General features: G+C 40.1%; 3 protein-coding genes across 4 annotated transcripts in view; 1 reads left to right on the forward strand and 2 right to left on the reverse strand.

Moving 5' to 3' along the window:
* The window catches only part of kcnk4b (potassium channel, subfamily K, member 4b), an 8,197-nt gene extending 2,110 nt beyond the window's left edge, over positions 1-6,087 (reverse strand). The window contains exons 1-5 of one of the 2 annotated variants that reach the window (XM_007545875.2): positions 5,933-6,087; positions 5,367-5,643; positions 1,617-1,740; positions 1,359-1,519; positions 1,085-1,271 (exon numbers count right to left, since the gene is read on the reverse strand). In XM_007545875.2, the coding sequence (XP_007545937.1) occupies positions 1,085-1,271; positions 1,359-1,519; positions 1,617-1,740; positions 5,367-5,555 (661 nt within the window). In that variant the 5' untranslated portion in view covers positions 5,556-5,643; positions 5,933-6,087. Of the gene's footprint in view, positions 1-1,084; positions 1,272-1,358; positions 1,520-1,616; positions 1,741-1,839; positions 2,530-5,366; positions 5,644-5,932 lie in introns of those variants that run through there. The other variant, XM_016668293.1, reaches the window with a different exon arrangement.
* Positions 6,088-14,769: 8,682 nt separating this feature from the next.
* adssl (adenylosuccinate synthase, like) lies at positions 14,770-22,290 on the reverse strand. Its single transcript, XM_007545876.2, has 13 exons — positions 21,986-22,290; positions 21,295-21,397; positions 20,038-20,106; positions 19,907-19,957; positions 19,761-19,827; positions 19,547-19,654; positions 18,533-18,614; positions 18,289-18,415; positions 18,049-18,203; positions 16,682-16,806; positions 16,504-16,601; positions 15,437-15,586; positions 14,770-15,346 (listed from the first exon to the last, which is right to left on the reverse strand). Exons 1-13 carry the CDS (start codon positions 22,217-22,219, stop codon positions 15,294-15,296), a joined length of 1,422 nt encoding a protein of 473 aa, XP_007545938.1. The 5' UTR covers positions 22,220-22,290; the 3' UTR covers positions 14,770-15,293.
* Positions 22,291-22,391: 101 nt separating this feature from the next.
* Positions 22,392-23,562, forward strand: mthfs (5,10-methenyltetrahydrofolate synthetase (5-formyltetrahydrofolate cyclo-ligase)). Its single transcript, XM_007545878.2, has one exon. It carries the CDS (start codon positions 22,724-22,726, stop codon positions 23,321-23,323), a length of 600 nt encoding a protein of 199 aa, XP_007545940.1. The 5' UTR covers positions 22,392-22,723; the 3' UTR covers positions 23,324-23,562.
* Positions 23,563-25,364: the final 1,802 nt, after the last annotated feature.

Raw genomic sequence — 25,364 nt, forward strand, 5'->3', positions numbered from 1 at the left:
CATCCATCCATCCATCCATCCATCCATCCATCCATCCATCCATCCATCCATCCATCCATCCATCCATCCATCCATCCATCCATATGAGACAAAGTAATCAATAATTCCTAATAATATTCCTCGCACAAAATATTTGAATAATTAATGATGCTGTCTGTGCATTACAGAACTTAATGCATTGCAACTGACAAGTATTTATGGATGACTAATTAAGTCACATTGCTATTTGTCTACAGATTAATAATTTCATCAAAAACATACCAAAAATGGTCAAACGCGTCTGTTCACTTGAGTTCCTGTGCAGTCTGACATTAAATCAAAGAAAGCGTTAGCGATTTTAGGACAGTTAGGATTAATGTTTCTTTTTGCCAAATACCATAATAATGAACGAGATTTTTTTTTTTTTATTTTGGAATATTTTTAAACTCTCTTCAAATTCAGAAGTTTACATATGTCTCCTTAGCATTTGGATAAAAGGTCTTCAAACTGAGTCTAAGATTTTGGGCTTCCTACAAGCTTTTCACAGTAGTTTGTTGTAATTTTGGCCGATTCCTCTTGACAGAACTGGCATTACGGAGTCAGGATTGTAGACTGTCTTGCTTGCAAACTTTTTCAGCTTTACCTATGAATTTTCTATTGGGTTGAGATCAGAGTGATGGCCTTTTACAAAAACTGACTTTGTTGTAGTAAAGCAAATTTGAAACAAAACTGTCTATGCATGGGAACATTCTCCAACTGGAAGAAATGCTTTAGCTTCCTGGCTCATGTCTTGTGATGTTGCTTTAATATTTCCGCAAAAATGGTCCAATGGCCAAATTTAAAGACATATATCAAAGCATATTGGAGTCTCTTTTGGGGAAAAGTGCCGCTTTAGAAGAAAATGCACTAGGGAAGCTACTCAGTCATCCAAGACATGACAGTCCTAATTACTTAAGTAGCAGGCAACTAAAGAAGCATGTTGAAAGAGAAGTGAAACATCAGCAAACAAAAAAACAAAAAACAAACAAACAAGAGAATAAGTCCAGTTTCCCACTAATTAAGAATACGTTAACGAATGACAGGTAAGTCAGAACTGTTTGTTTACCTGCAACATAGTCACCAAAGCCCACTGTGGTCAGTGTGATAACCACAAAGTAGGAAGATTCCAGAAGGGACCAGTTTTCCACCTCTTGAAAAACCAAAGTGGGCACAGCAAGAAAAAGCAAGCAACCGAGCAGGATGGACAGGACTGCTGAGATCACACGTACAACAGTAGGACTGACGCGCCACTTCTGTCAACAAAGCGAGATAACGTGGTATAAGACAAAGAAAAACTTAAAATGAAAGGAAGTGTTTTCAATACTATGAAAGCTTCTGACCAGGAAGAGCTTCTCTATTTTGGCAACAGTGTTTCTCAGCCCGGTACCAAGATGGTCACCAACCCCAGCAAGCAGGATGCCGAACATTGGGATTCCCACGAGGGCGAAACAGATGCAAAAGAGCTTTCCTCCATCTGACTTGGGGGAGATGTTTCCATAGCCTGTACATGTCAAGTCAGAGGTGAGGCAGCAGCTTATTTAAGTCAACGCAGTTATATATATATATACGACACGGTGAATGTTTCAGCAGACACCTACCGATGGTAGTCATTATTGTCCCTGAGAAGAAAAGAGCACTGGCTATATCCCAGTTCGTGGCAAAGGTTTTATTGAGTATAGCAGCTTCAGCGTCCACTCCCGCACCTACAGACTCAAGCACTTTCTGAGAAGGGACAAAGCACAAGAGATTAGAAAGGTAAAGGTGCTTTGAAAAATGCAATGTTGGTATAAAGGTCTGTGAACTAGAACTATAATGGCTCACCAAGAAGACTATCACTTCCATCTATTTGTAAGGGTTCACATAAATGAGGCATAGCTGGTTGTAGGAAAACACAACATTAAAAACAGTCCATGACTTATTCACTTGATTGCAGTCACAGCAGCAAATGTGTTCAAAAATATCTTTCTCCTCACCACACACAAACAACCCCTTTAATATCCACTCGCGGTTCCAAGATTTTCTACTTATAACTTTGTGGCTTTAGGCCCAGAACATACTAGAGCAAAACTTTGACTAAACCAGAGAGTTGTTTAGCATCCAACATGTGGCTCAATGAAACCTGACACACAATACCAACTTGGGGCAGGGATCGACATCTGAGGGATAACTGCGAGGGCTGCCAACACAACCATAAATAAGAGGACCGCAATTCTTACGTAAGCTGTCGTTACCTGCGTAGTGCTGTTGAGTAACTATTTAGATTTCTTCATGTGGTCTGTGAATGCATGCTGATAATAAAATAATCCTATTTTGTCATGCTTCATTATATACTATTTGATAATATCAGTAAATCTAATGATAATAGCACTGTAAAAATGTTGAAGTAAAAGTTAGGTAGGGTGATTTCTACGGACATAGCATAAATGTTTGCCTGTTGAACTGGACTGTTCAAGGTCGCTACCAAGCTAATTTTCTTTTAGCTAATTCTCGTCTACCAAGCAACATACAAACATGCCTTTTTTTCCTAATCTTCCGCTTTTTCTCTCTCCCTGAAGAAGAAGTTCTTTTTTGTGACATTGTTTTGCTAGCTTATCTTCCACTTTGCTTTGGAGGTTTGAATACGAAAAGCACAGCAGCTCATACTACCGTTGAAACATGACCTACCCTGGCCACCAGGGGGAACCCAAGAGCAATTTATTATTTCTTTTTGCCCATATGAAGAATAACTTTATAATGAAATTGCTAAAAAAAAAAAAAAAAAAAGAAAGAACGTCTAAAATTTCATTCTTATTTTTTTTTCTTAATTGTATGGCAGATTTATCCCGTTCTTTGTTTCTATTGCCTTTTCATATTGATATTGTTTAAATACAAAGGTTTATTTTATGATTTCTCTGAGGGGGGACAATTCTAGACTTTTCCAAGACTGTGGGGGTCCGTTCAAAAACACACATCTAATGTTTACTGTAGGCGCTAAAGGACATGACGTGTGTGTATATGTCACAAATCTGGGATACCTTCTGGCCCTGTCTGTGTAGAAACAGGTTGAAGTCAACCTGCTGCTGAACACCTCTAAACTGCTAAGCGAGGCAAAAGCTATGTAATGGTTCAAGGGTGTAATGTATTGATCACAGATGGTTGGTGGATTTGAGACAGAAACCAAATGATGAACCACTGTGTTGTGGTACATCAGGCATACTTCTTACCATTAACACGCAAAGGACAAGTCGAAGGCGTCACACACCTCCAGGAAGGTGTCACACACTCCCAATGTGATTAATCTTTTGGGATGGGACACGTCTCATCCCATGCGGACATTTACATCGAATCTACTGAGATCCACTTCACTCCTCCTTTGGTTTTATTTGCAAGAGTGAATATTACTGGCTTGAGTTGTGATTTATAATTAGCCAGAAAAGCTAATTGGTCTTTGGCTTGTCTAAGAGACATTTGATGGAAATGTTTTGTTAAAGAGGCTTGAACAAGATGCTGTGACCTATTCCCTCCTTAGTATGTTGATATACTTACTCTGCTCTTGCTTCATTTTGCTCTGTGATGTTTTGAAGACTCAAAAGCTTTTAAGATCACCCAACGTCTCCACAGCCTTTATGAACAGCAGAGCAATTTAGAGCAGAAATGGAAAGGAAATTGAGTCTGCTGATATGAAACCATGAATTATCATAGAAACAACATAAGAGTAATGTTTCCTACTGGTTTACACCCGAACCAAAGGTCATCCTACTATGACTGGATGAGCCATATCTCAATTTCCCTCTAGACATGGACATCTTCTAATGTTAGACTTCATACTTCTTCATTCATTTGATCTCTCTCTAAAATACTTTACAAACTTGTTACTTCTCTTCCATCCTTCGATCGCGTTAACCTTTTTGCAAATGTCAGCCATTGCACATGTAGACAGCATAGCGAGCTAAAACAGTCATTTACGATGTTCTTTCTGAAGCGAGGACAGGTATCTTTGGATCACAACCCGGTGGCCAAACCAGCAGTGTAAATTCTCCGCCTATGTGTGGATCAACTTTCCTGTACTTAGACGCACTCTGCAGCAAAACCAGTGTCACATAGCTGCTCAGATCCCACCTGTTATCTAGTAGAGTTATGCAGGAACGCTGCACTGCTACACAGAGCTGGGTCTCTATAGATCCGCAAAATAGAGACGCAGCGCTCCAGTGAGTAAACAACATCTGCAAATATGTAAAATATTCAAACATTTTTAATCTATTGAACTTTTACAACATATTTTGTCTAGAATCCTCTTCAGGTGACCATCAAATGCAGGTCTTATTGTTAGTCGGCCATTCCAAAATGTTGTATTTCCACTTGTGAGGTCCATTAACAAGTTAAGATTTTGTGTTTTTTCAGAGTGGAAAGCTGAAGAAAAGAAGAAAAAGACTCATATTGAGTCTAAACATACATTAAATGTACATTAAATGTATGTTTAGACTCAAAGTGGTGCTAACTAGAATCTTTCTTTTTCTTCAGCTTTCCACTCTGAAAAAACACAAAATCTTAACTTGTTAATAACTAAGTAAGCCAATAATGCCTTAATATTGATGAAAAAGTACTAGTTATAAATGAAGTAATCAACCAGTGAAAAAATATTTTTTCCTATTAAGGATAATGATATGGTTACACCTGCCACTAGTATCTAGTGTCACCAGTGGCGAAGGCAGAGACAGTTTGCCAGTCACGGGTCAACACACACACACACACACACACACACTATATATGTAACTATATGTAACACTGTGGAACCTTTTGTATCCTGCTCCTGGCTGACACCTTTATATAATGATAATTCATTTAAAAACACTTCAACTTGAATGAATCAGCAAAAGGTTTCAACAAAACACTACTGCAGTTTTTTTTAACTTTCTGTTGTTTTTCTTCCCATCAAATTTTTTGCCAATTTGTATGATTCATTTTTGCAATGAAATATTCCAAATTTATTTCACATGAAGCTGTATATAAGTTGGATGATTTAAGCGAGTCCCAGAAACAGCTAAAAGTTTAACAGCAACATAAAAAATATAGTTTTTAAAATTTAAAATAGAGAATATTTATGATTCTAAGTATAATAATTTTTCTTGAGATAAGAAAACTGATTTTTATACAATCCAACACATCCTAAAATTGAGTTGAAAGGATAACAAAGCTAAATACTTCTGCTGTAAATGACAATGAAATAAGACTTAAACAGAAGCAGTCTTGTGACGTACACGGACACGACGTCACGCGATTTGTAGAAAAAGAAATAAAATAAAAAAATTAAAAAAATTATCTGTAAGTGACAGAACAAGTGGCTCCCGCCTCGCCGGGTCCAGCTTTACCTGCACGTAGTCGTTGAGGGTGTACAGGTCAACGCAGGAGTTATTGAACAGGAAAGCCCGGGTTTGGTCCATCAGCACCGCATGCTCTTTTTCCTCCAGCGGAGCCTCCAGGGAGCGAAACACCAGCGCTCCCATCACCAAGTAAAGGAGCACCATGGTGAAGATCAACAGCAGGGTGGAGCAGCGCATGGCTGCGCCGCCGCTCAGTCCGAACTCAGCCTGGTGCCTCTCTCTGCCGCCCTCAGCTCTGACGGGGCCTCGATCCCAGCTGCTGCAGCTGAAACATCAGCAACCACAGAAGCGCGCGGGTTTTATTCTGACCACACGACGTCTGAAAGTGGCTCCTGACTGCCAACATGCCTGCAGCAGGCAGTCCAGTTACATCAGCTGCACCAGGCATTAAATCAGCCCGGGCTTTACTGTACCGCTGACACACAAGAAGATGGAGGGGGGGGGGAATCTGTCATCTGGCCTGCCTGGTGACACTCTGAACAGAGGCCATTGTGTGTCTGTTTATAAAACGTCCACGATGCATGTCGTGAACCCAACAGATGGATCAAACTCACCTGTTGGCCCTCCTTATCTGCCCACGCCTTCGCTCCTTTTTCGCATCGGCTCTTATGATGGTGTCCCTGGACCCGTAGTCGATGGGGAACCCGTCACCCTCGCACTCCAAGGAAGGGGACACTGCACGGGGAAAGACACACTTCAGACCTTGATGTCACCAATCAAACCAGACTTTCCCCATCCCTATAACTAGTGGCAAAGTGAAGCAAGGTGGAGCTTTCTGAGGAGTGTGTGGGGAGGGGGGTGGGGGGTCCTGGCTCTTTATCATCAGCCAGAGGAGAGAGATATGAAAGAAACAGGTTGGGTGGGATGACGCTGATCGCTGTTGGCTCAGATCAAGACAGCACTCTACTTTATTAAACCCCAAAACAAGAGGATGTGTGACTCTGCACAAGTCCACCGTAGTTAAACTGCAGCAGCTAAATGTCATCAGAAGCTCAGACGCTGAGTAAAGTTTGAGATGCTCTAATTTGGTTATCATCCTGAAAGGCTTGGGTTACCAGTTGCGATCCTAAAAGCAGTGGACTGCATGCGGGAGGCGGGGGAGCAGCATAAAGGAGCACAATTCCCTGAAGTTCAGAGATTGTAGCTCTTTAGTCAGCAGATCTGTTCTGGTCTGCATCCAAAACTTAGAGCAGTAAACTGCCACACAGTGACAGCTAAACAGACGTGCACTCTAACCAGTTTTACAGCTGCTGGGAATGCACAGAGGAACTGCCCGCTTGCAAATATGAGCACATCTCAGTCATATATACATATATAAATGACTAAAAACACAACATGATGCTAGTTTGTAGTCACATTTTTTTATGATAATGCTGGCACACATTTGGAGTCAAAATTGAAACTTTTACACGCTTAACTGAGCTCCTCTGCGACCAGTCGACGTGAAATTGCCAAGCGAATAAACACCTCAGAATGCTAAGCACGCTGTGAGACACTTGACAGAAGGAAAGTGTAATATGCACTGCGTTAAGTGCCAACAGGGCTGCTGCTGCTGCTGCTGCAGCGCAAACGCAGCCCTGCATAACGATCCACTTTTATTGCCACTCGGGAGTCCATTTGAATCCATAAGTTTCAGCCTGACAGATGCTGCGGACGCTTTGAGGCATGTGTGCTTACCTCAGACCCAAAGGAATCCAACGAGAGGAGCGGCGGCGGGGATGGTGTCCCGTGGAGTTCAAGCAGCCGCATGCAGACAAGTGTGTGTGAGAAAAGGAGCGCGGTCGGGTTGTGCTGAGCACACCAGAGAGGGGGAAAAAGGTGCTCAATCAAACGGACTTTACACACAGAGCGAGAGAGGGAGTTAAAGAGAGAGCTGGGATGGAGGTTTGGCAGTGTAAGTCAGGCAGTTTTTGGTTTTTATTTGTATTTTATGAAAGATTTGCTAAATTATTTACTTCATTATTGTGCAATTCTTATTTTACTTTGCAAAAAGCAAACAAAACTACTAGAAAAATCCCCCAGCAGGAGTGAATTGAGTTGTACTGTAACAAGTTGGTCTATCAGTGCCACATTTATTTATTAGCTCACTTAAATCCTATTTAGTCTTTACTTATTTATTTACCTATGTGTAAGCCTTCGGTCTAATACCAGGGATTTTTTGAGTTCCTGTGCTTGAGTCCAGTGAGACCTGGCCAACATACACATGCTTACATTCGTACTATTTCTGGCTCATCTGCATCAACCTAGAGTTTCATTCATCGGTCTTCAATTTCATTCTCCACTTTGATGGCTGGCGCTGCACCACGCGCAGAGGAAACTGGAGTCCCACAAACAGGAAGGTCTTCAAACCCATTGACCTTTTAGTCCGTTTCCCACAATAAATCCAAGAAAGCTAATGTGTTTTATTGAGTTTTAACGCAACACACCAACATGAGGTTGAGCAGTTGAACGAAACTGAGTTCAGTTCAATTCGGTAATAATTTATTTATGCCCAAAGGGAAACGAAATGTTGTAACTCATATCATCAGATTATTTTCAAAGAGTCCAAGGTGTTGCTGTGAGCAGCAGCACTGCTAATCCCCCTCGTTTGCTAATGCTGCTACTCTTTTTTTTTTTTTTTTTGCACGTTCTTCTTTGCAAAGTAGCTCAGGCTCGGTGAGAGTTCATGAAAAGTCTCAGTGTACATCAACTTTCAAATTCTCTGATTTAGGACTGGGTCATTCACACTGATGAGTATATTTCGATCTAGAACATTGTTTCTGAAAGTGCAGGCCGCAGTTGAAAATGTTTGGCTTTTGAAACTCAGAAATTTCCATGTTTTTTTTCCAGAAAATCTCTGGGATTAATCTCAATCTTTACTCATCTCCTTGGGTTTTTGGATGACATTGTAAGATATATGTGCTCTCAGGGAGTTGGATATATAATCTTCAGGGTTTTTCCCTAGTAGTTTCAGTTTGTGAACATTTTTTGGCTACCAAGAGAATCTGGTGCGCATAAGAAACCAACTTTTCTTCTTTTCTCCATGTCCCAGGAGCCTCCAAAATGGCGGTCTGGGGGACATTTGTAGAACCTCAAAACGATTTCGGGTGGAAACTTAATTACAATTCACACGTAGCTTAAGTTCTGTGATGGACTGGTAAGGTGTTTGATAATGGATGAAAATGGCTTAATTTGGTTTGATGGTCAGATGCAGATGCACATAAAAACATCCGGGGGTGTGATTTCAAGTGATGGTTTTAATACAAATTAAAATCTTAAAAACAAAATTCCTCCAAGTTTTTGCTTTCCATTTAATTTATTAGTAAAAGGGGGCCACAAACACATAGTGACTTTTACAAAAAAAAAACAGATTTGGGAATGCCCGTAACATAAATTTGGCAAAATATTGTAAGAGTGAGCCATATCCTGTTCACTGTTCTTATTGTTGAAAATACGTTTCCGTGGCTATCTTTGTGGGGACTTTCCATTGACGTCCATTCATTTCTACAGCCTAAACCTTACCTTAACCCTATCCTTTACATACCTAACCTAACCAAAACTCAATTCACACCCTTAGTGCGAAATCTGAGCCCTGAACCATAAACAGCGTTTCCCGTTGTGGGGACCAGGCTTCGGTCCCCACAAGGAGCAATTGGTCCCCACAATGTAGTGTCAGGAAAATGGTTCCCACAAGGTATTACAAACAAACGCGTGCACACACACACACACACACACACACACACACACACACACACACAAAAACAAAAAAAAATCTAGAAAATTAAGATCAACTTGACAAAAATACGGGACATGATTTGCAGTTACTTTTTTAAAACTGGAAGAAGTTTTTCATCTTTCAAACCTACAACGATTTTGATTCGCCGCCAACAGGAATCACGAAATTAGACTGCTTCGAGTATTAAATTAAAATATTGTATATTTAGTCTATAGTTGAGCAGGTAAAAATGGAAAACAAAATAGTTTTTGCTATTTTAATAATAAAAACCAAAATATTTTGCAAGTTCATTCAACTTGGGGCGTTTTTGACCGTCGAGGCAAAACGTTTGGACACCACAGTCTCAAATGGTCCTTGAAGCTTGGTGCGTTTTTCTTCCATCTCCCCAGATTTTAATGCTCGGTGAACTATTAGCCACCCTCAAGTTAAATCCATCTTTTTCTGTCTGGCTCCTGAATGTCTGTCTGCATTCATAACCTCCCCTCCACCTCCCACTTGTGACAGCTGGTTCCCTTATGGTGCGTGATCTGATCAGATGGCGCTACAATGACTTTAAAAATAAGAACAACATTATGCGTGTGTGTACTTTGTCTCTATGACAATTGTTTTCAGTGCGAGCTTTGTGGCTTTCTGTCGCATCAGATAACATGTTCCCCGTAATCAGAGAGCGATTATCACCCTAAATACCGGTTACCATGCTACCAACACATCTTCAGCTGTTGTGCATCAGTCAGTCTCATTCGCTCCTTCGCTCTCGCCAGTTCCTCTCGTTTCTGCCCCCCGGCGGCACTTCACCGACGCTCTTGGCGGAATCTGACCGAGCGTCCGAGAATGTGTAAATATTTTAGATAAAATCTATGAGTTGTGGCCGAAACTGCAGAGAGAGGTGGTTCTACAAAGAGCCGAGACAGAGAGAGAGAATATAAATGAGCTTTTGACGTTCGCATCAGTTTAAAAACGATCTGAAACCGTCTAGTACTTTGTGTTCAACCCATCACAGTACGCACTAAATCAGTTAATTTGTCATTTCCATTTGCGTGCTCCGTTTGCCTAATCTTTAAACCAAGTGCTGCTATTTGATGTTAATGAGAAGCCGCCTTTTGAAAAAAGTTCAACAAGCATTTGACACACAGTACCATGCTGTTTTGCTTTATTTATTTTTTTTTGCTACAGGGAGTTTTGCTTGTTTTCTCTGTCTGAGCCTAATTATTAATATGTTTTGTAAAGTGATTTTCCTCTGTTGAGACTTCATATTTCATTTTATTTATCGTTTTCTTTCTTGAATATTTGAAATGTCTTCCAGTTCCAGTGTTAAATGTTCTTTGGAAAGTTTATTGATCTCTGAGAGCGGGTCCTTTCATTATCGTGCCTTTGTTATTACATTAGCTGAAAATGTTGTCAAAACGACAATATTATCGTTGATTGCAATAATTTCTGGGACAATTTATCCATCCATCAAAACTGGTTAGAGTGACAGGCCTACGTTGTGTTTCCTAAGATTAAAAATAAATCAAAACACATTGAAGACTGTCAAAATGTACATTTTAACCGCACACCTCTATAAATTCTGTATTAAATTAATTGGTTGCTCATTTTGCTGATTAATAACGTTTCTAAAACAGTCCTTGTAAAGGCGCTGCGTCATGAATCACAGCTCAGCGCCAGGGTCGCCGAGTTTGAAACGCAACATTCACAGCCGATTGATTGTACACGGCTGCTGCGGCGCCAAAAAGCGCTAAACTTTGAGTTTCTACGACTGTTATAGTCGAAGGAACATCGAGTAAAATGAGCTGAGACGGACCCGACTTCAACATCTTCATCTTTTCCTGCAAACTCGGGAAACCCACACGAGGTTTCCCGACTTGCTGAGAGGCAGAATTGGATTTATTTTATGCACTGCACCTAATAAACTGTTAAATACATTTAGCCGCTTCAATTCAATCTGCTTGAGAGCTTCCGTCTGTCCGATCTCGGCAAAACTGAACTCTGTCCAACTGCAGTGAAAGAGGTGTGCCGTTGCTTTGAATGCATAAATTACTTCATGAGAGAGAGAGAGAAGAAAAAAGTTTGATGTTTGGCAAAACCTTAGAGAAGAGCTGTATTTTATTCTGCAAAACAAAAAAATACTTTAAAAAAAGTAACTTTTTTTCCGGTTCAATCATTCATGTCAAGTCACACAAACTGTAAAAGAGTTACAGAAATTGAAATTCCTCTTACTTCTCGTGGACCAGTGACTGCACCTCCAGATGTTGGTCCAGTTAAATGCTTTGTTTTGTTCCTTGCAGCCAGATAAATACGTCCATCCAGCAGTGGAGACGGATCCAATAAAACATCTGCAAGACCCGCACCGGAGCAAAAGTTTGCTCAGACTCATTGACCTGACGACAGACGCGCTCATAATTACCGTAGACATTAAAAGGACGGCAATAAAAAAAAAAAAAGAAGCAGACAGAGGAGAGGAGAAGAGCTACGCCGCTATTATGAGCACTTTATTTTCAATTAAGCCCTCGTGCCTCCACAGCGAGCTACACTTTGACAGATTTGATGATGCGTGGACTTTCTCCCGACTGGAAATTGCGTGGTTAGCAAACGTCGGCAACTTTGGTCATTTGAGGGAAGACGTGTTATCAGACACGACGAAATGAAAGAAAGGACAGAAAAAGAAGATGGAAAATGTATACACTTTATTTTACACATGTTTTTACTTATAATCATGTAGAATATAAAAAATGAATAAATGTCCAATACTTATTTAATAAAATATTCAATAAATTCTCAGTCAGTGGCGCCCCGTGGTTGAATGGTGCCCTGGGCGACATCCCTTATACCTGTAGTATACATGCAGGGTTGCTCCCAGTGTATTATAAGCCTGGAGGGCCACCAGGCTTTACTTGTGCCCCACCAGGCTAAGCATTACTTTTTTTTTTTTATGTTAGCATTTTAAGACGTTATAGTTGATGTCCAGGTATTAATCTTCAAATCTTCCAATAACTCATTATGATCAAGTGATATTTCCTGTCAACTTTAAACATTTTTTGACGGGCCGGGCTTAGCAAGTTTTCTGGGAAAACCCAGAAAACCTTTGGTTTTCTTTTTCTCAACAAAACCTCATGAAGACTGAAATATCTCATTTTTCTTCCACTAGCTAGAACAGATTACTTGTTTTCCTCTTAAATTGACCCAAAAAAGAAAAGCATCAATAGCTTTTAATTATTTGCTTATTCATCACATACATATTTAATTTCGCAGCACTGGGAGGGATCCAGAAACGCAGCAGAAAGCTGTTTCACTGAGCAAACGACAGGTTTTTGTTTTTGTTCAATAATGTCTTTTTATACATGATTACATGCATGAATAATGAATATAAAGAAATGATTCTGACTAATTAGACCAGGACCTTCTGCAATGGATGTGAATAACTTTGGATGAAATGGTAATCAATGAAATTATGTCTTTAAATGCAGATTTAATAACAAATCCAAGTTTTAGTTTTTCTGGAATAATTACATTGAATTCCACAAAATAATGACATTAAAAGTATCAGTAATGTCTTCAATTAAGTTTTCAGGTAATTAGGCTGTTTAGTTTGCAGACCTCCGAGTATTTAATCTGGTTAAACACTCCACACCTTTAATTCCCGTTGATGTTGGACTTTTCTTTACGATGATGACGACACCGAACCTCCGACTACGTAGTCTGAAATGCTAGCCAGCTTGGATTAACATCACATTTCAATATTTTAAAGGAAATTAATTAATTTATATCAATAAAATGCCAGGAAACTCAAAGTGCAGACAGGTGAGCTAATGTGCTAAAACAAACTTATCTTCCACAGTATGTGATATTACTAACTGAAATGACACGAATGCGACTCATCATCCAACACAGCAGCTGCACAGTAAAGTCAGACCTTCGAAGCTGCGTGCATTTGACACGTCCTGTTACACCTCTTATTGATCCGCCCAGGAATCTACTTTACACTTTAATCCAATGCCTGGAGAAAGCTTTCAGACGCTGAGAAACTATCAGGACGAGGGAAGGATCTACAGTAAGGCGAGTGAAGGTGTGGAACGACAGTCGCGTCAATGAGACGCTTTCAATTTCCTTCGGTCGTCATGACTCCGGTTCAGATTTACTCTTGGTTTCATTTGCCCAGAACATATTTTTATGGAACATTTCTGTGTTTTAGAAATACTGTTCTGGATTTTATTCATTATCATGATTCCACACACAGAGGCACATTATTTTTTCCTGAAAAAGCAGATATTTGTCTTCATAATGCTTAACTAAAGACTCCAAAAGTATCTATCTTCTCTAATGAATAATAATAAAAAACACTGAGTAATGACAAATGCACAATAATTAAAAGTTGTTTCTACTCTCATTTCAATTTAAAGGTTAGAAAAGGGTTTTTTTTAGCATTTAGCAAAGCTAATTTGAGCTTCATCTTATGTTTTTAACTCTAAGTGTTTTTATGAGCATTTTTTTATTACGCCCCTTAAACTAGGATTTAGTCTGAGTTTTGTTCCATTTATGTACATTTGAACTGGTATGACAATGTTGGTATGACAAAGTTCCTTGAAATGATTATGAATGATACTTAAGCATTATTGAAGCAAGAGGTACTGATCAAACAACAAATGAAACACTTTGGATGCATTTGGATGCATGAGGTTTCTTTCTTCCAGCTACTTATTTTCATTCAAAACCTTTGTTTACATCAACATGTTATATTTATTTCAAACTGTAAATGAGTAAATACAATAAAACTTATGCGATCTCTCGCTAGAACAAAAGAAAGATCTGATTGCGTGTTGCTTTTGCAGGTTTTTATGATATTCCCAGTTAATCTCACAAAATCCCACAAACATTTTGCAGCTACTTTTGTGAAATCTCAAAGATTTAAGCGAGGACTAGGATCCGGCGTGTCGGGTTTTACGACAGGCATGTGCTGGAGACGCCTGCATCTGTCATGTTATGTTCACTCCAGCCTCTCTTTATAGATTTTCAACTTCATTCCTGAGGCTTAATAACAAAACTAAGTATTATTGCACTGATGCCGACTGATCAGACTTTGACTATCCGGTTTTTCTTTACCCGTTTGATGAGTAGAGACTCCAAATCAATTTCCTGTTAGGGACAATAAATCACCCGTCGACTTAGAGGGAGGACAATTTACCTTCTCACAAAAACGGTTCATAGCCAAAATGATCTAAAGTAAATAAAAAAAGAACAAAAACTACATGTGATGGGTTTCTTTTAATGAATAGCAAGCTCTGGAATAGTCTTTACATTTGCCACATTGGGCTGCACTCGGTACATCACCACCCACCGTCCGGACATTTACACAAACTTCAAATGCTCGACTGTGAAAATGTGAAAAGCAGTTCATTGATTCCGACAGCTTAGCGCTCCCTTCAATCTTCAGGATGTTTCCTTTTTTTTTTTTTTTTTGTTCCTTCACACATCGCACAAATAATCTACAAGTTAAGAATTGAGATGCAGCTCTGGAATAGTCTTTACATTTGCCACATTGGGCTGCACTCGGTACATCACCACCCACCGTCCGGACATTTACACACACTTCAAATGCTCGACTGTGAAAATGTGAAAAGCAGTTCATTGATTCCGACAGCTTAGCGCTCCCTTCAATCTTCAGGATGTTTTCTTTTTTTATTTTATTTTGTTCCTTCACACATCGCACAAATAATCTACAAGTTAAGAATTGAGATGCATTTCTGCTCTAAAATGTGCTAAACAAGAAAAAAGTCCCAAGGATTAGCGAGTTTTTTCCCCTCCCCGTCATGTAACAAATATAATCTCTTTTTTTTTATAGTTTGGAAGTTGCTCATCTTAAAATGTAAAAATAGACCTGCGTATTAAACAGATGTCAGTTCTGCTCATTAACGTTCAAAGGCTAAAACAAGCTGTGCTTAACTGGACCGATACGGGGAAGAGCTGCACCATTATTCATATCATTATTAACACCCTACATATATATATATGTATGGAGAGAGAGAGAGAGGGAGAGAGAGAGAGGTCAGTATGTGGAATGGATAAATTAGAGCTGAAGACGTTTTGTTATTGTGGCACACAAGCAGCATTGCTGGTTTCTACCCCCTGACCTCTGACCTCCACTTTGCGTGAAATGATGATTGCTGATGTGAAGCTCCTCCTCTTCCTCATCCTGCTGCTGGGGATCAGAAGAGTTTGATCATGCTTTCTCTAGACTTCCCCACGCCGACCCACTTCACTGAAATGAGAAACAACAGCGTCGTTTGAGGACGTGAGCGGAGGGCCCGGCTCGGGTTTCTCCATTAGCCGAGGAGATCTCTTTACAAACCCGGCACTTGCAGGAAGTCCTCGATGAAGCGGATGTAATTCTGCGCCTGAGGAGGCAGCTCCTCGAAGCTCCGGGCCGTCTCGGTGCTGCAGCACCAGCCAGGCAACGTCTCGTAGTCCACCAACACCCGCGTCAACACGTCCATGTTTGCTGCCGTAGCAAAAAGTTGGAGGAAAACAAAAACAAAATGCTTCTTTTAGGAGTTTAGCAGCAGAAAATGGATTGGATTTCATCACCCATCTGGGTAAAAGGCTTCAAATGTCCCATTTGTTGAACTCTGAGAAACAAACTAAGTGCTTAGGAAGACAAATTTTTTATTTGCTGCAAAACAGATTTGGAAAAACAAAGATGTAGCTGTTTCTGCCTGGAGGAGCTGATCCAAACAAAACCAGCACCATGTTTATTCACCAGGGCCCAGAATCTATACGCAACAGATAAAGTGTCTTCTAATTTATGAATAAATAATAAAGACATGCCCACTTCACGGCTTTTACGGGAGTTAAATATCAAACTGTGAAAATTCGGTTAAATACATTGTATTTACTTCACACATAAAAAACAGTGGAATTCAAGTAAAGTTTCCAACCTTTTCCAGCACCGCAAATTAAAAATATTAATATAAACTAAAGAAAACAGTTTCAATAAAAGCTTTTATATAATTTCTTACTGTCATTAATAAAATAGTATTTTCTACATTCTGCATTAGGGACAAGAAAACTAAAATAATGAAAAATGTTATGTCTAGACACCTGATTGGTCTGAGAAAGTTACATAAATAAAAAAGTTCTCGCCAGGTTTTCTGCCAAATTTCAAATAGAAATGATTTTGTTAATTCTAAACCAAGAAAAGGATCGGCTGATTTAACTTCAAACATTCTTTAAATATCTGGCTTCAACTGTAAACAACATTTTCCCCAAATTTAAATCAAGCAATTGAATTTCACATCTACTTGAAATCCAAGAATTTTTAAGGATTTCAAAGCAGCCGATACAAAACCCTGACAAAAAAAAGAAAAAAAAGAAAAGAAAAACATCCAGGAAGACCTTCGAGCAGCAGGAAGTGCTCACCTGGGAAGCTCGGCAGGGGTTCGCCGTTGACCTTGTAAGCCACGCCCACTTTAATCTCTGGCAAGGTGTCCAAGATGTCCAACTTTGTCAAAGCGATTCTGCACAAACGAAACATGGCTGTGTTGAGCTCCCTGCAGAGAGGAGACGGAGAGAAGACGCCGCAAAAACGGCTCCTTACGCCGAGAAGCCGTTGACCATGTGGGCGTATCGGACCAGAATCAGGTCCAGCCAGCCGCAGCGCCTCCTCCGGCCCGTCGTCACGCCGAACTCTCGCCCTCTGCTCTGCAGCAGATCGCCAATGTCCTGCAAAGCCAACAGGAAGTTAAACTAGTGAAGCAGGAAGTTTATCTATGACTAAAGACTTTGGATTTTTGACTGAACAGCATAGATCTCTTTAAACGGACTGGTTTCCTGGTTTGGGTCTGATTATTAAACACAGTTCAAGAGAGTCCTTTTAGGCTCCTCCCACTTGAAATGTCTGACCAATCACACAGCAGCTGTGGTCAGAAGCCACTTTAAAAAAGTTCTACCCAGAAGACGCGTCGAGAGCTCCACCTTCTGGGTTTTGAGAACAAAATGAGATCATTTGGTTCTTGAATTGCTAGGAGAGGTTAAGTAAGTCAAACTTAACAGCACAAACGCACCTGGTTGGACGTCAAAGCTGCTTTTGGAAAGAGTAAAACTGTCTCACAGTAAAGGATCTGGACCCCTGACCTCTTCCCCATCGAAAATGGATGAAAGTCTGGTTTTAACCAGAAAACCAACTATAAAATAAAATCCAATTGTGCCAAGAAGAGTGGTCGAATATTCAGCCTGGAATATGCCAGTGGGGTTTTCTTCTTGCCAAGAAACATTTATCCCGATTAGAACTGAAACCATTAATTGGCCTAAGCAATCACCGAAATAATTGTCAACTAATTTAGTTTGATTAATCATTAACTGGAGTATAAGACTCAAAAACACACTGTCCAATTATTAATTCATTATTCCAAAAATTAACAGATAAATCCTTCAATTTCACATGTTGATGTTGGCAGAGTTTGTTTTGTTTTTGGGTTTTTTGATGCAGATGCCTCCTTTGTTGCAAACGATCAAGCGTTCACTAGAGGAACGCTGAACATTTTTATTTTCTTACTCAAAAAAGCAAGTGAATTACTTGTGTATTTGCATGTTGTAATGCATTTCTGAAAACCCTTTAGTGGTTAAATAAAAAATCTGCAGAATGTGCCTGTTTTTATCTGATTAATTGATAGAATAATCAATTACTTAAATAATCTTTAGTTGCAGCTCTAATGCAAATACTAGTGGGAGTGCAGACAGTAAGTCTACAATAAATTCAAACTTATCTTGTTAGTATTATATCATCCAAACTATCTGGTGTACATCCATTCCAGCATTGAAAAAGAACTACTCAAAAACATAATTAAAAGCCTCAAATGAATATTCATGCCATCTGAGGATCAGATTATTTTTGCAGAGCATCTCAGCGACTTCTGCTCCACAAATCTGTCAGCGACTGCATTCGGGTCACAGTTTCTCACTCACGTTGTCCTGCTCAGTTGGGAAAGCACCAACTCCCACCCGGGTCGTATAGGCTTTAACGACGCCGTAGACCCGGCCGACGTATGAGGGAGGCACGCCAAGGCCGGTGCAGACGCCGCCGACGGTGCAGTTAGAAGACGTGACGAAAGGGTACGTCCCTAAACAGAGTCACGTCTGTTAAACGGGGACAAAGAGAAAAGCCGTTTCCTCCTCGTGTGTTGGAGCGGAGTCTCTGTCGCTCACCAAAGTCGATGTCCAGTAGAGCAGCGTTGGCTCCCTCCACCAGAATTTTCTTGCTAGGACCAGTGAGGGCTTTGTGCATGAAATACACGCCGTCAGTCACCAGGGGGCGCAGTTTCTCTGCGTACTCCTACAAAACAATAGCGGTGCAGTTATACTCAGAAATTCACCTGAGCATCATTTCAAATGCTTTTGTTTGAGTTAAATTGAAATATAAGTGTAAAGAGGGAAAAACATAATAAATTACTTTGAGCTGCTTCAGTTCCCCTTTGATGTCGACGTTGAGGTTTGGATACATGGCCAGGAAGTGATCGGCCAACATCCGAAACCTGCAGAAGAAACCAGAGCAGATCTTAAAAAAATAATAAAGAAAAGACTCAATTTATGACAGGAAAGAGAGCAGGGAGACGACAAGGTTCTGTCAGGTTTGAGACTTTAGAGGTGCTGCCATCTGCTGGCCAAAGAATGCACAGCCTTTAGTTATATTCAGAAAACTGGTGATTTACTTGAAAAGTTGACTTTCCTGTCTACTTTTTCAGTATGAAAAAAGATTTTATAAAGTAGTGCTCTTAGATAAATTGTGGGTAATGTGAATTTAGTGTTTTATCACAATATTTTGTGATAAAGATTAAAAATAATAAAAAAAAGCAACTACTACGTTTTTTTTTAGCTAACTGGAACAGCATTCACGGCACCAGAAACACAAAAACTGCTATTGAAAACAACTTCCCATTTGTCAAAGTATCTATAATACTAAGCTGCAAAAATAAAAAATGGATTTAATCTTATTTTCAAATATACAAATATTTGCTGCCAGTTTTGTGGAACAAATAATGGAGAGAGTAGTAAAAACAACATTTCAGATGTCAGTTTTTTTTAAACATTAATTGAAATTTATCGGGCTAACTACACGATAAACGTCCACCACTATATGGAAGCAGCAAGAAATTATCATTTTAGGAGATTTCCCCATAAATTTTGATGTAAAATCTTCTTTTAATAGCTACAACAGGCTTTTCACAAAGTAAATTCCCTGTCCTCTTTAATTTTCCACCTTATTCTACTTTTTACAATATAGGATTCAAATTGTTCTAAAATCTGAAAATAGAAATGCATTACGGTTTGAGTTTGTATGCTTTAGCAATAAAAGGTTTTACTCTGGCCCGGTTTTATTTTGTAGCAGCGGGAGGAAAAAAAATCGTCTCCTTGAATGGAAAACGTTGAGCTGGATGGTTGGAACTTGGACACAGTCGTCACTCACTTCTCTTCAAAAACCTTGAAATCTGAGACGAGGTCACAGACCCTCAGACCGTTGCGAGCGGCTTTGGATGAGTAGGCTGGTCCAATGCCTTTCTTAGTGGTCCCCAAACTGGAGAGCAAGCAGATGAAAGAAAAACCACAGAAATAATTCGCAATTTGAGACGAGTTGAAGAGAAGCACGTTCACATCTTGTTCAGGTAACTTATCAGACGTACTTTTTCCCTTCTTGCTGCTGCCGCTGCTGCTCCTGGATCCCATCAACAGCTTGGTGGAAGTTGAACACTAGAGGAAACCACGAGGACAACAATGATGTTTCCAGTTCAAAAACATGAAAGAGAACGAGAGAGGTAAGCAAACTCACCGATGTGGGCCCGATCGGAGATCTTTAACCTCTCCTCCCATCCCTGTAGTCCTGCAGGAAATGGAGAAAACTTCAACTCATGTGTGTTTTTACACAAATCTGTCTGACCTGACCGGAGAAACGGTTTTTACCTTTCCCCTTCCGCAGATTTTTGTCAGCCTCTTCAAACAGACCTGGCAGGTGAATCACCACTCCATTGCCTGTTTACAAACGAGGAGGAGGAATTATTTTATACATTTAATATCCTAGAAAATTAATACTCACTGCATTTATGAGACTGCTAAAAAAAACTTGTCTCAGGCAATAAAATGTTTAGTTTTCTTATTTTAAAAAGGAGGTGAATTATTCATTTGCATGTTTTAGTGCATTTCTTATATTGGGTACAAAATGTTTAAGTGGTTAAATAAAAAAATCTGCAGAATGTGCCACTTTTTTTAAAAATGCAATCACCAAAATTCAAAAATACTTTACTGATCCCAAAGAGAAACTGAATGCTGTAACTCATTCAATTCAAATTTTTTCAAGGAGTTATTGCAGATGGTGACGCTGTGGGCAGGAAAGATCTCTCGTAGCAGTCTGTAGTACAGCGGGTTTGAAGAAACCTCTGACTAAAGACATTGCTTTTCCACTAATAATGATAATAATCACTAGTTACAATCATACTCTGGTCGGATAAGAACAAAATTGACCTTTTTGGCCTGAACATCCTCTTCATGTCTTCAGTCAGAGGCTTCTTCCAACCCTCTGTAATACAGACTGCTATGTCAGAGCCTTCTTGCCCACAACAACTGTTTAAAGAATATGAAATACAACAACACTGAGATTACTAACGTAATTTTACATTTTTAAACACTGCCCACATGCTGGAACCAGAGGAAGGGGTGTTTGGTTCGGTGGTGGCAGCATCATACTGATGCCAATGAGAAGCTAGATGGAACTAGACAAAGGCAACCAGGGAGGAAAACTTTTTTGGAGGCTGTGAGAGAATCTAGTAGGACAATGACCCTAAAAACACAGACAGGACTACAATGGCACATTCAAAGTCTGGACCTCAATCCGACTGAGAATGTGTATCCAGGCTTAAAAATCTAAATAAATCACTCGCAGGCCCAAAACAAGGCTGATGGAGGCGGGGAAACATTTTTACGTCGAGTCCATTTATCAGTTCCACCCAGGGTAAACCGGGTCGTCCCTCAGTTCAGCTTTCTGCCAAACTGTACTGTCTCTATGGTTCAGTGCCCTCTGTTTACTATGGCGCTTTCTTATCTCTTCCTCAAGCCCGACTGAGGAAGAGATAAAGGAGACCCGCTGGAGCGCGGATGCTGTCCTTGTTAATGATGCCTTTATCATCCCGCCATCTTCTGTCCTGAAAGCGAATAAAAGCCTACCGATGAATGAGATGGCCTTCTTGTTGAGCACGCCGCTGGGCAGCAGGTGGAAGTCGTACTCCACTGAATCCACCACCACGGTGTGACCTGCATTGTTTCCTCCCTGCAAAACAGCACACAGCATGCAGCTGCTCTGTCAAGACAGTCCTGCAAAATCAGGTTAGCAAGCTGTAATATCATTTTCTGATTAAGCCTCAAAAGGCCGTGGCAGCTCTGCTGCTGGACAGGCAGGGGGATTGCATTTGGGGTAATAATTTCTGAAGCTGAGAGTGTGAAGAGCAACAGGGACAGCTGCTTCCTGCAAGGTCGATGCCTTACATAACTGATTATTCAGTGGCTATGCTTATCGGTGTGGTCACGAGCTCCATTCTCTAACCGTGTTGTTCTCGTGACTATGACTAAAAGAGAAAAAAAAAAAGAAGAAGAAATGAACAGAATAAAAAAAATGTCTGCTAACATGAAACTAGCCCTTCCACATCCGGGAGGTCAGGGGAGGTGATGACGTCAACGTCGGTAATGAATATGTAAAGGAGGCACGCGCGCGCGCGCGCACACAGACACACAAACAGACCGACTTCCACTCACGAGTGGAAATATAACTGTTAGTTCAAACATAAAAACGACACTGACCCAACATACAGTCGCCGTTAAGTAAAAACTATTGCGCTAACACGGTAGTGTAGTTTGGTACCTGGCACCTGCATACAATATCCGCATCCATAGCGAGCAAGTCCACAACTTTTCCCTTCCCTTCGTCGCCCCACTGCGCTCCGAGCACCACGGTCACTTTGTTCTGGGGCTCCCTCGGGGCGCGGAGCGACACGTCCTGCTGGACGTTCTCCCTCGGCCGCTTCACCACCGGCTCTCCGTTCAGGGAAGCAGCCTCCTTGCCGTTAATGTTAGCCATATTGTCGTCGGATGCCATGCTGCCCTCTCTCCTCGTTTTACCGCGTTCTCCCTCTGCTCGCGGGAAGTCCTGTCGTCCTGCACCGCCAGGTTGCGCTGTTTCCTTCAATTCACTTATTGTTTTGGGTAAAAAAATATTATTACTGGACGTTTTTAGTTTACTCTTTCGATACCTTTATCTAGTGGCTGTGAATGACTTTGGAAGTATAAAATAAAGTAATTATATTAAGTTTTAGCAGATTATCAGTTTATTAAAATATCGCGAGTAGGCAACGAAAAGGTATGTGACGTTATATGACGCAGTTTGCACAACTTCCGGTTGTTTTGCTTCGGTACTGAGATATGGGAGGCAAAACGTCATGTCGTTGAACTCTTGACAAGAGTCTCTTGTCCTATTAGATGTTCATGTGCTTGTTAATATTTAACTTTCTGAATTTTACACCAAGCTGTAGATCTCTAAGGACACATAAGCACATAAAGACAGAGGATTTCCCTGAGCGCTTGTCCCTGATAGAGAGAGAGCATGGCTGTGCTGAGAGCGTCCAAACAAGCCCTGAGGAAAGAGCTGAAGCGTCGGCTTGCTGCGCTTAGCGCCGAGGAGAAGCAGCGACAGTCCCTGGTGCTTTCACGCAAGCTGTTGAAACATCCTAAGTATGTCTCCTCACAGCGAATTGCAGTGTTTCTCAGTATGGATGATGAAGTGAGCACTGAGGAAATAATCAGAGACATGTTCAAACGGGGCAAAAGCTGCTTCATACCCAGATATCTGAGCAATAGCTCACATATGGACATGCTGGAGATCAACAGTCTGCAGGACTTGGAGAAGTTGCCTCTGACATCCTGGAATATCCGGCAGCCGTCGGATGATTGCAATAGCAGAAAGGAAGCATTGACCTCAGGAGGGCTGGATCTCATGTTGATGCCAGGCCTGGGCTTTGACCTCAGCGGAGGACGTCTTGGACGAGGAAAGGGCTTCTACGACACCTATTTGAGACGCTGCAGCGAACACCCTAAAGGGAAGCCTTACACCATCGCCCTGGCTTTCAAAGAGCAGCTCTGTGAGAAGGTTCCCGTGGACTCCACTGACGTCTTCATAGACGAAGTCCTATATGAGGAGCAGTAGCCAGTCACTTATGTGTACATCTCACATGATCCAGGATAATTCATGAATCAATTCCCAATTCAAAGGAATGACAGCATGAAGTCTTGTCTTTTTGACCTTCTGTATCAATGATGGTTTGGTTTTACACAGTCACCATTTGGTGGTCATCCATAGATGACCTTCTAGCTGTGATGATGTATGTAATGCCATAATACTGTCTGACCTACTAATGAAAAATAAAATACAAAATAGCAAAGAACCAACCTGGTAATAAGACTCATAATTTGGACTTACAAGCTTATAAACAGTAGTTCCTCACGGTTATATATTTTCTGATCGAGTTTTAACAATTTATGACTGAGAAATGGTGCTATAAGTGTTTTTTTACATCGCAGTGGAACAATTTTAGTCCAATTTCCATTTTCAGGATTGTTTTACATCAGTCCCACTAAAGGGGTTTGAGCATGAACAACCTTTATAAAGTCATGCCGCAACATCTCAGGCTGATTTAGGTCTGGACTTTGACTAGACCATTCCAAAACCATCCTTATGACCAGCTTTGTGGACTCCCTCTTTGACATCACATTGATATTTAGGGTGCATGATAACAGAATAATCTTCTTCCTGTGTCATTCAGCTCAAACCTCCATTTTGACCTTAATTCAACACTCTGGCCCACTGCAGGCCGCTCTTTGTGATGTTCTGTCATGCAGGCAGGTGGCAGTATTGGCCACATATTGACATTTTACATATGAATCCTTATCTTCTCTATTCATTGTTCGTATTTTAAATAGCCCATCTTTCACTAGCTATCCCTGGGAATAGATACAATGGGCACCATTAGTCCTGTAACATTTCTATCAAACATTTTCTGTTAAAACACAAAATATGTTAGTTTTAGACTGATGAGTTTAGTAGTAATGTGGTGTATAAAAAGTTACCTGGGTTATTTATAACCATTCTTGACAAATGTGGTATTTGAGTTTGCATTAGTCATACGACACTTTCCCTGACAAATGGTGTGGTAGTCACTAACCAGCAGGAACAGAAACCTCCTGATTTGGGTTTAATGACTTTAAAATGGGCATAAGGATAAATGTGCACTTGAGGGTTTTAATTACCAGCTTTTGACTGAGCCATATGATATACAGAAGAACTACTTAGGGCTTATCTTAGCCATCTACAGCTTTGAGCACAACATACTAATAATTTTTTTGGGGGAAAAAAGAACTTAAAACATTAAGAAATAATTAAATACAAGCTCATGTAACGCTAGTTAAGGCGAGGAACTTGACTACGGCCAAATATCGTAAAAGGCAGTCAGAAAGGCTCGGATGAGGAGCCCGTGTGTGTGAATAAAACACCATCAGACAGCAAGTAAGTTTAAAATATTGTATTCAAATTCATATATTTTCATATATTTAGTATTCAATAATAATAACATTAATATTTTCCTATAAGTATAAACAATAAACACAAGAGGAAAACGACAACAAAAATAAACCCTGATGACACCCAAGAGTTTTTTCTTTTATTCAAGTCCGTTCTTTTGTATGCAGGGTGATTAATGGTCCATCAATCAACAATCAGAATGTTTTGAATCCATGATCAAAGGCAATAGGTCAAAAAGAAAAGTAGTTTTGTTCAATAAAGTCCTACCGCAAAACTGCTGTGATCCAGTAGCCAATTTGAGTTGAAACAGGGGGTGGGGAAAAAAAAAAAAAAAAAAAAAAACTGACATAGGCAAGGTCATAAATAAAAAAAATTTAAAAATTAGCATTTACATTTAAATAGTTTTATTGCTATCCAAAATAGATAAACATTCATAAAAAAAAGAATAGTTACTATATTCCATAAAGCATTTCTCAGGAATAATTCAAATGAATTTTAAGTTACAGATCAAATTAAAGTTACAGATCAAGTTAAAGTGCACTTTCAAGTTGAATCTAAGTTTAACTGACATTAAAGTCATTTAAACTTAACTGACTTATTAAGTATTGATTCAATAAACAATGATTTTTTTTGTTTGTTTTGTTGCGCATCTCCAAATGAACCAATTCCA

The sequence above is a fragment of the Poecilia formosa genome, unplaced genomic scaffold (genome assembly GCF_000485575.1).
Source record: "Poecilia formosa unplaced genomic scaffold, Poecilia_formosa-5.1.2 Scaffold14, whole genome shotgun sequence".
NCBI lineage: Eukaryota > Metazoa > Chordata > Actinopteri > Cyprinodontiformes > Poeciliidae > Poecilia > Poecilia formosa.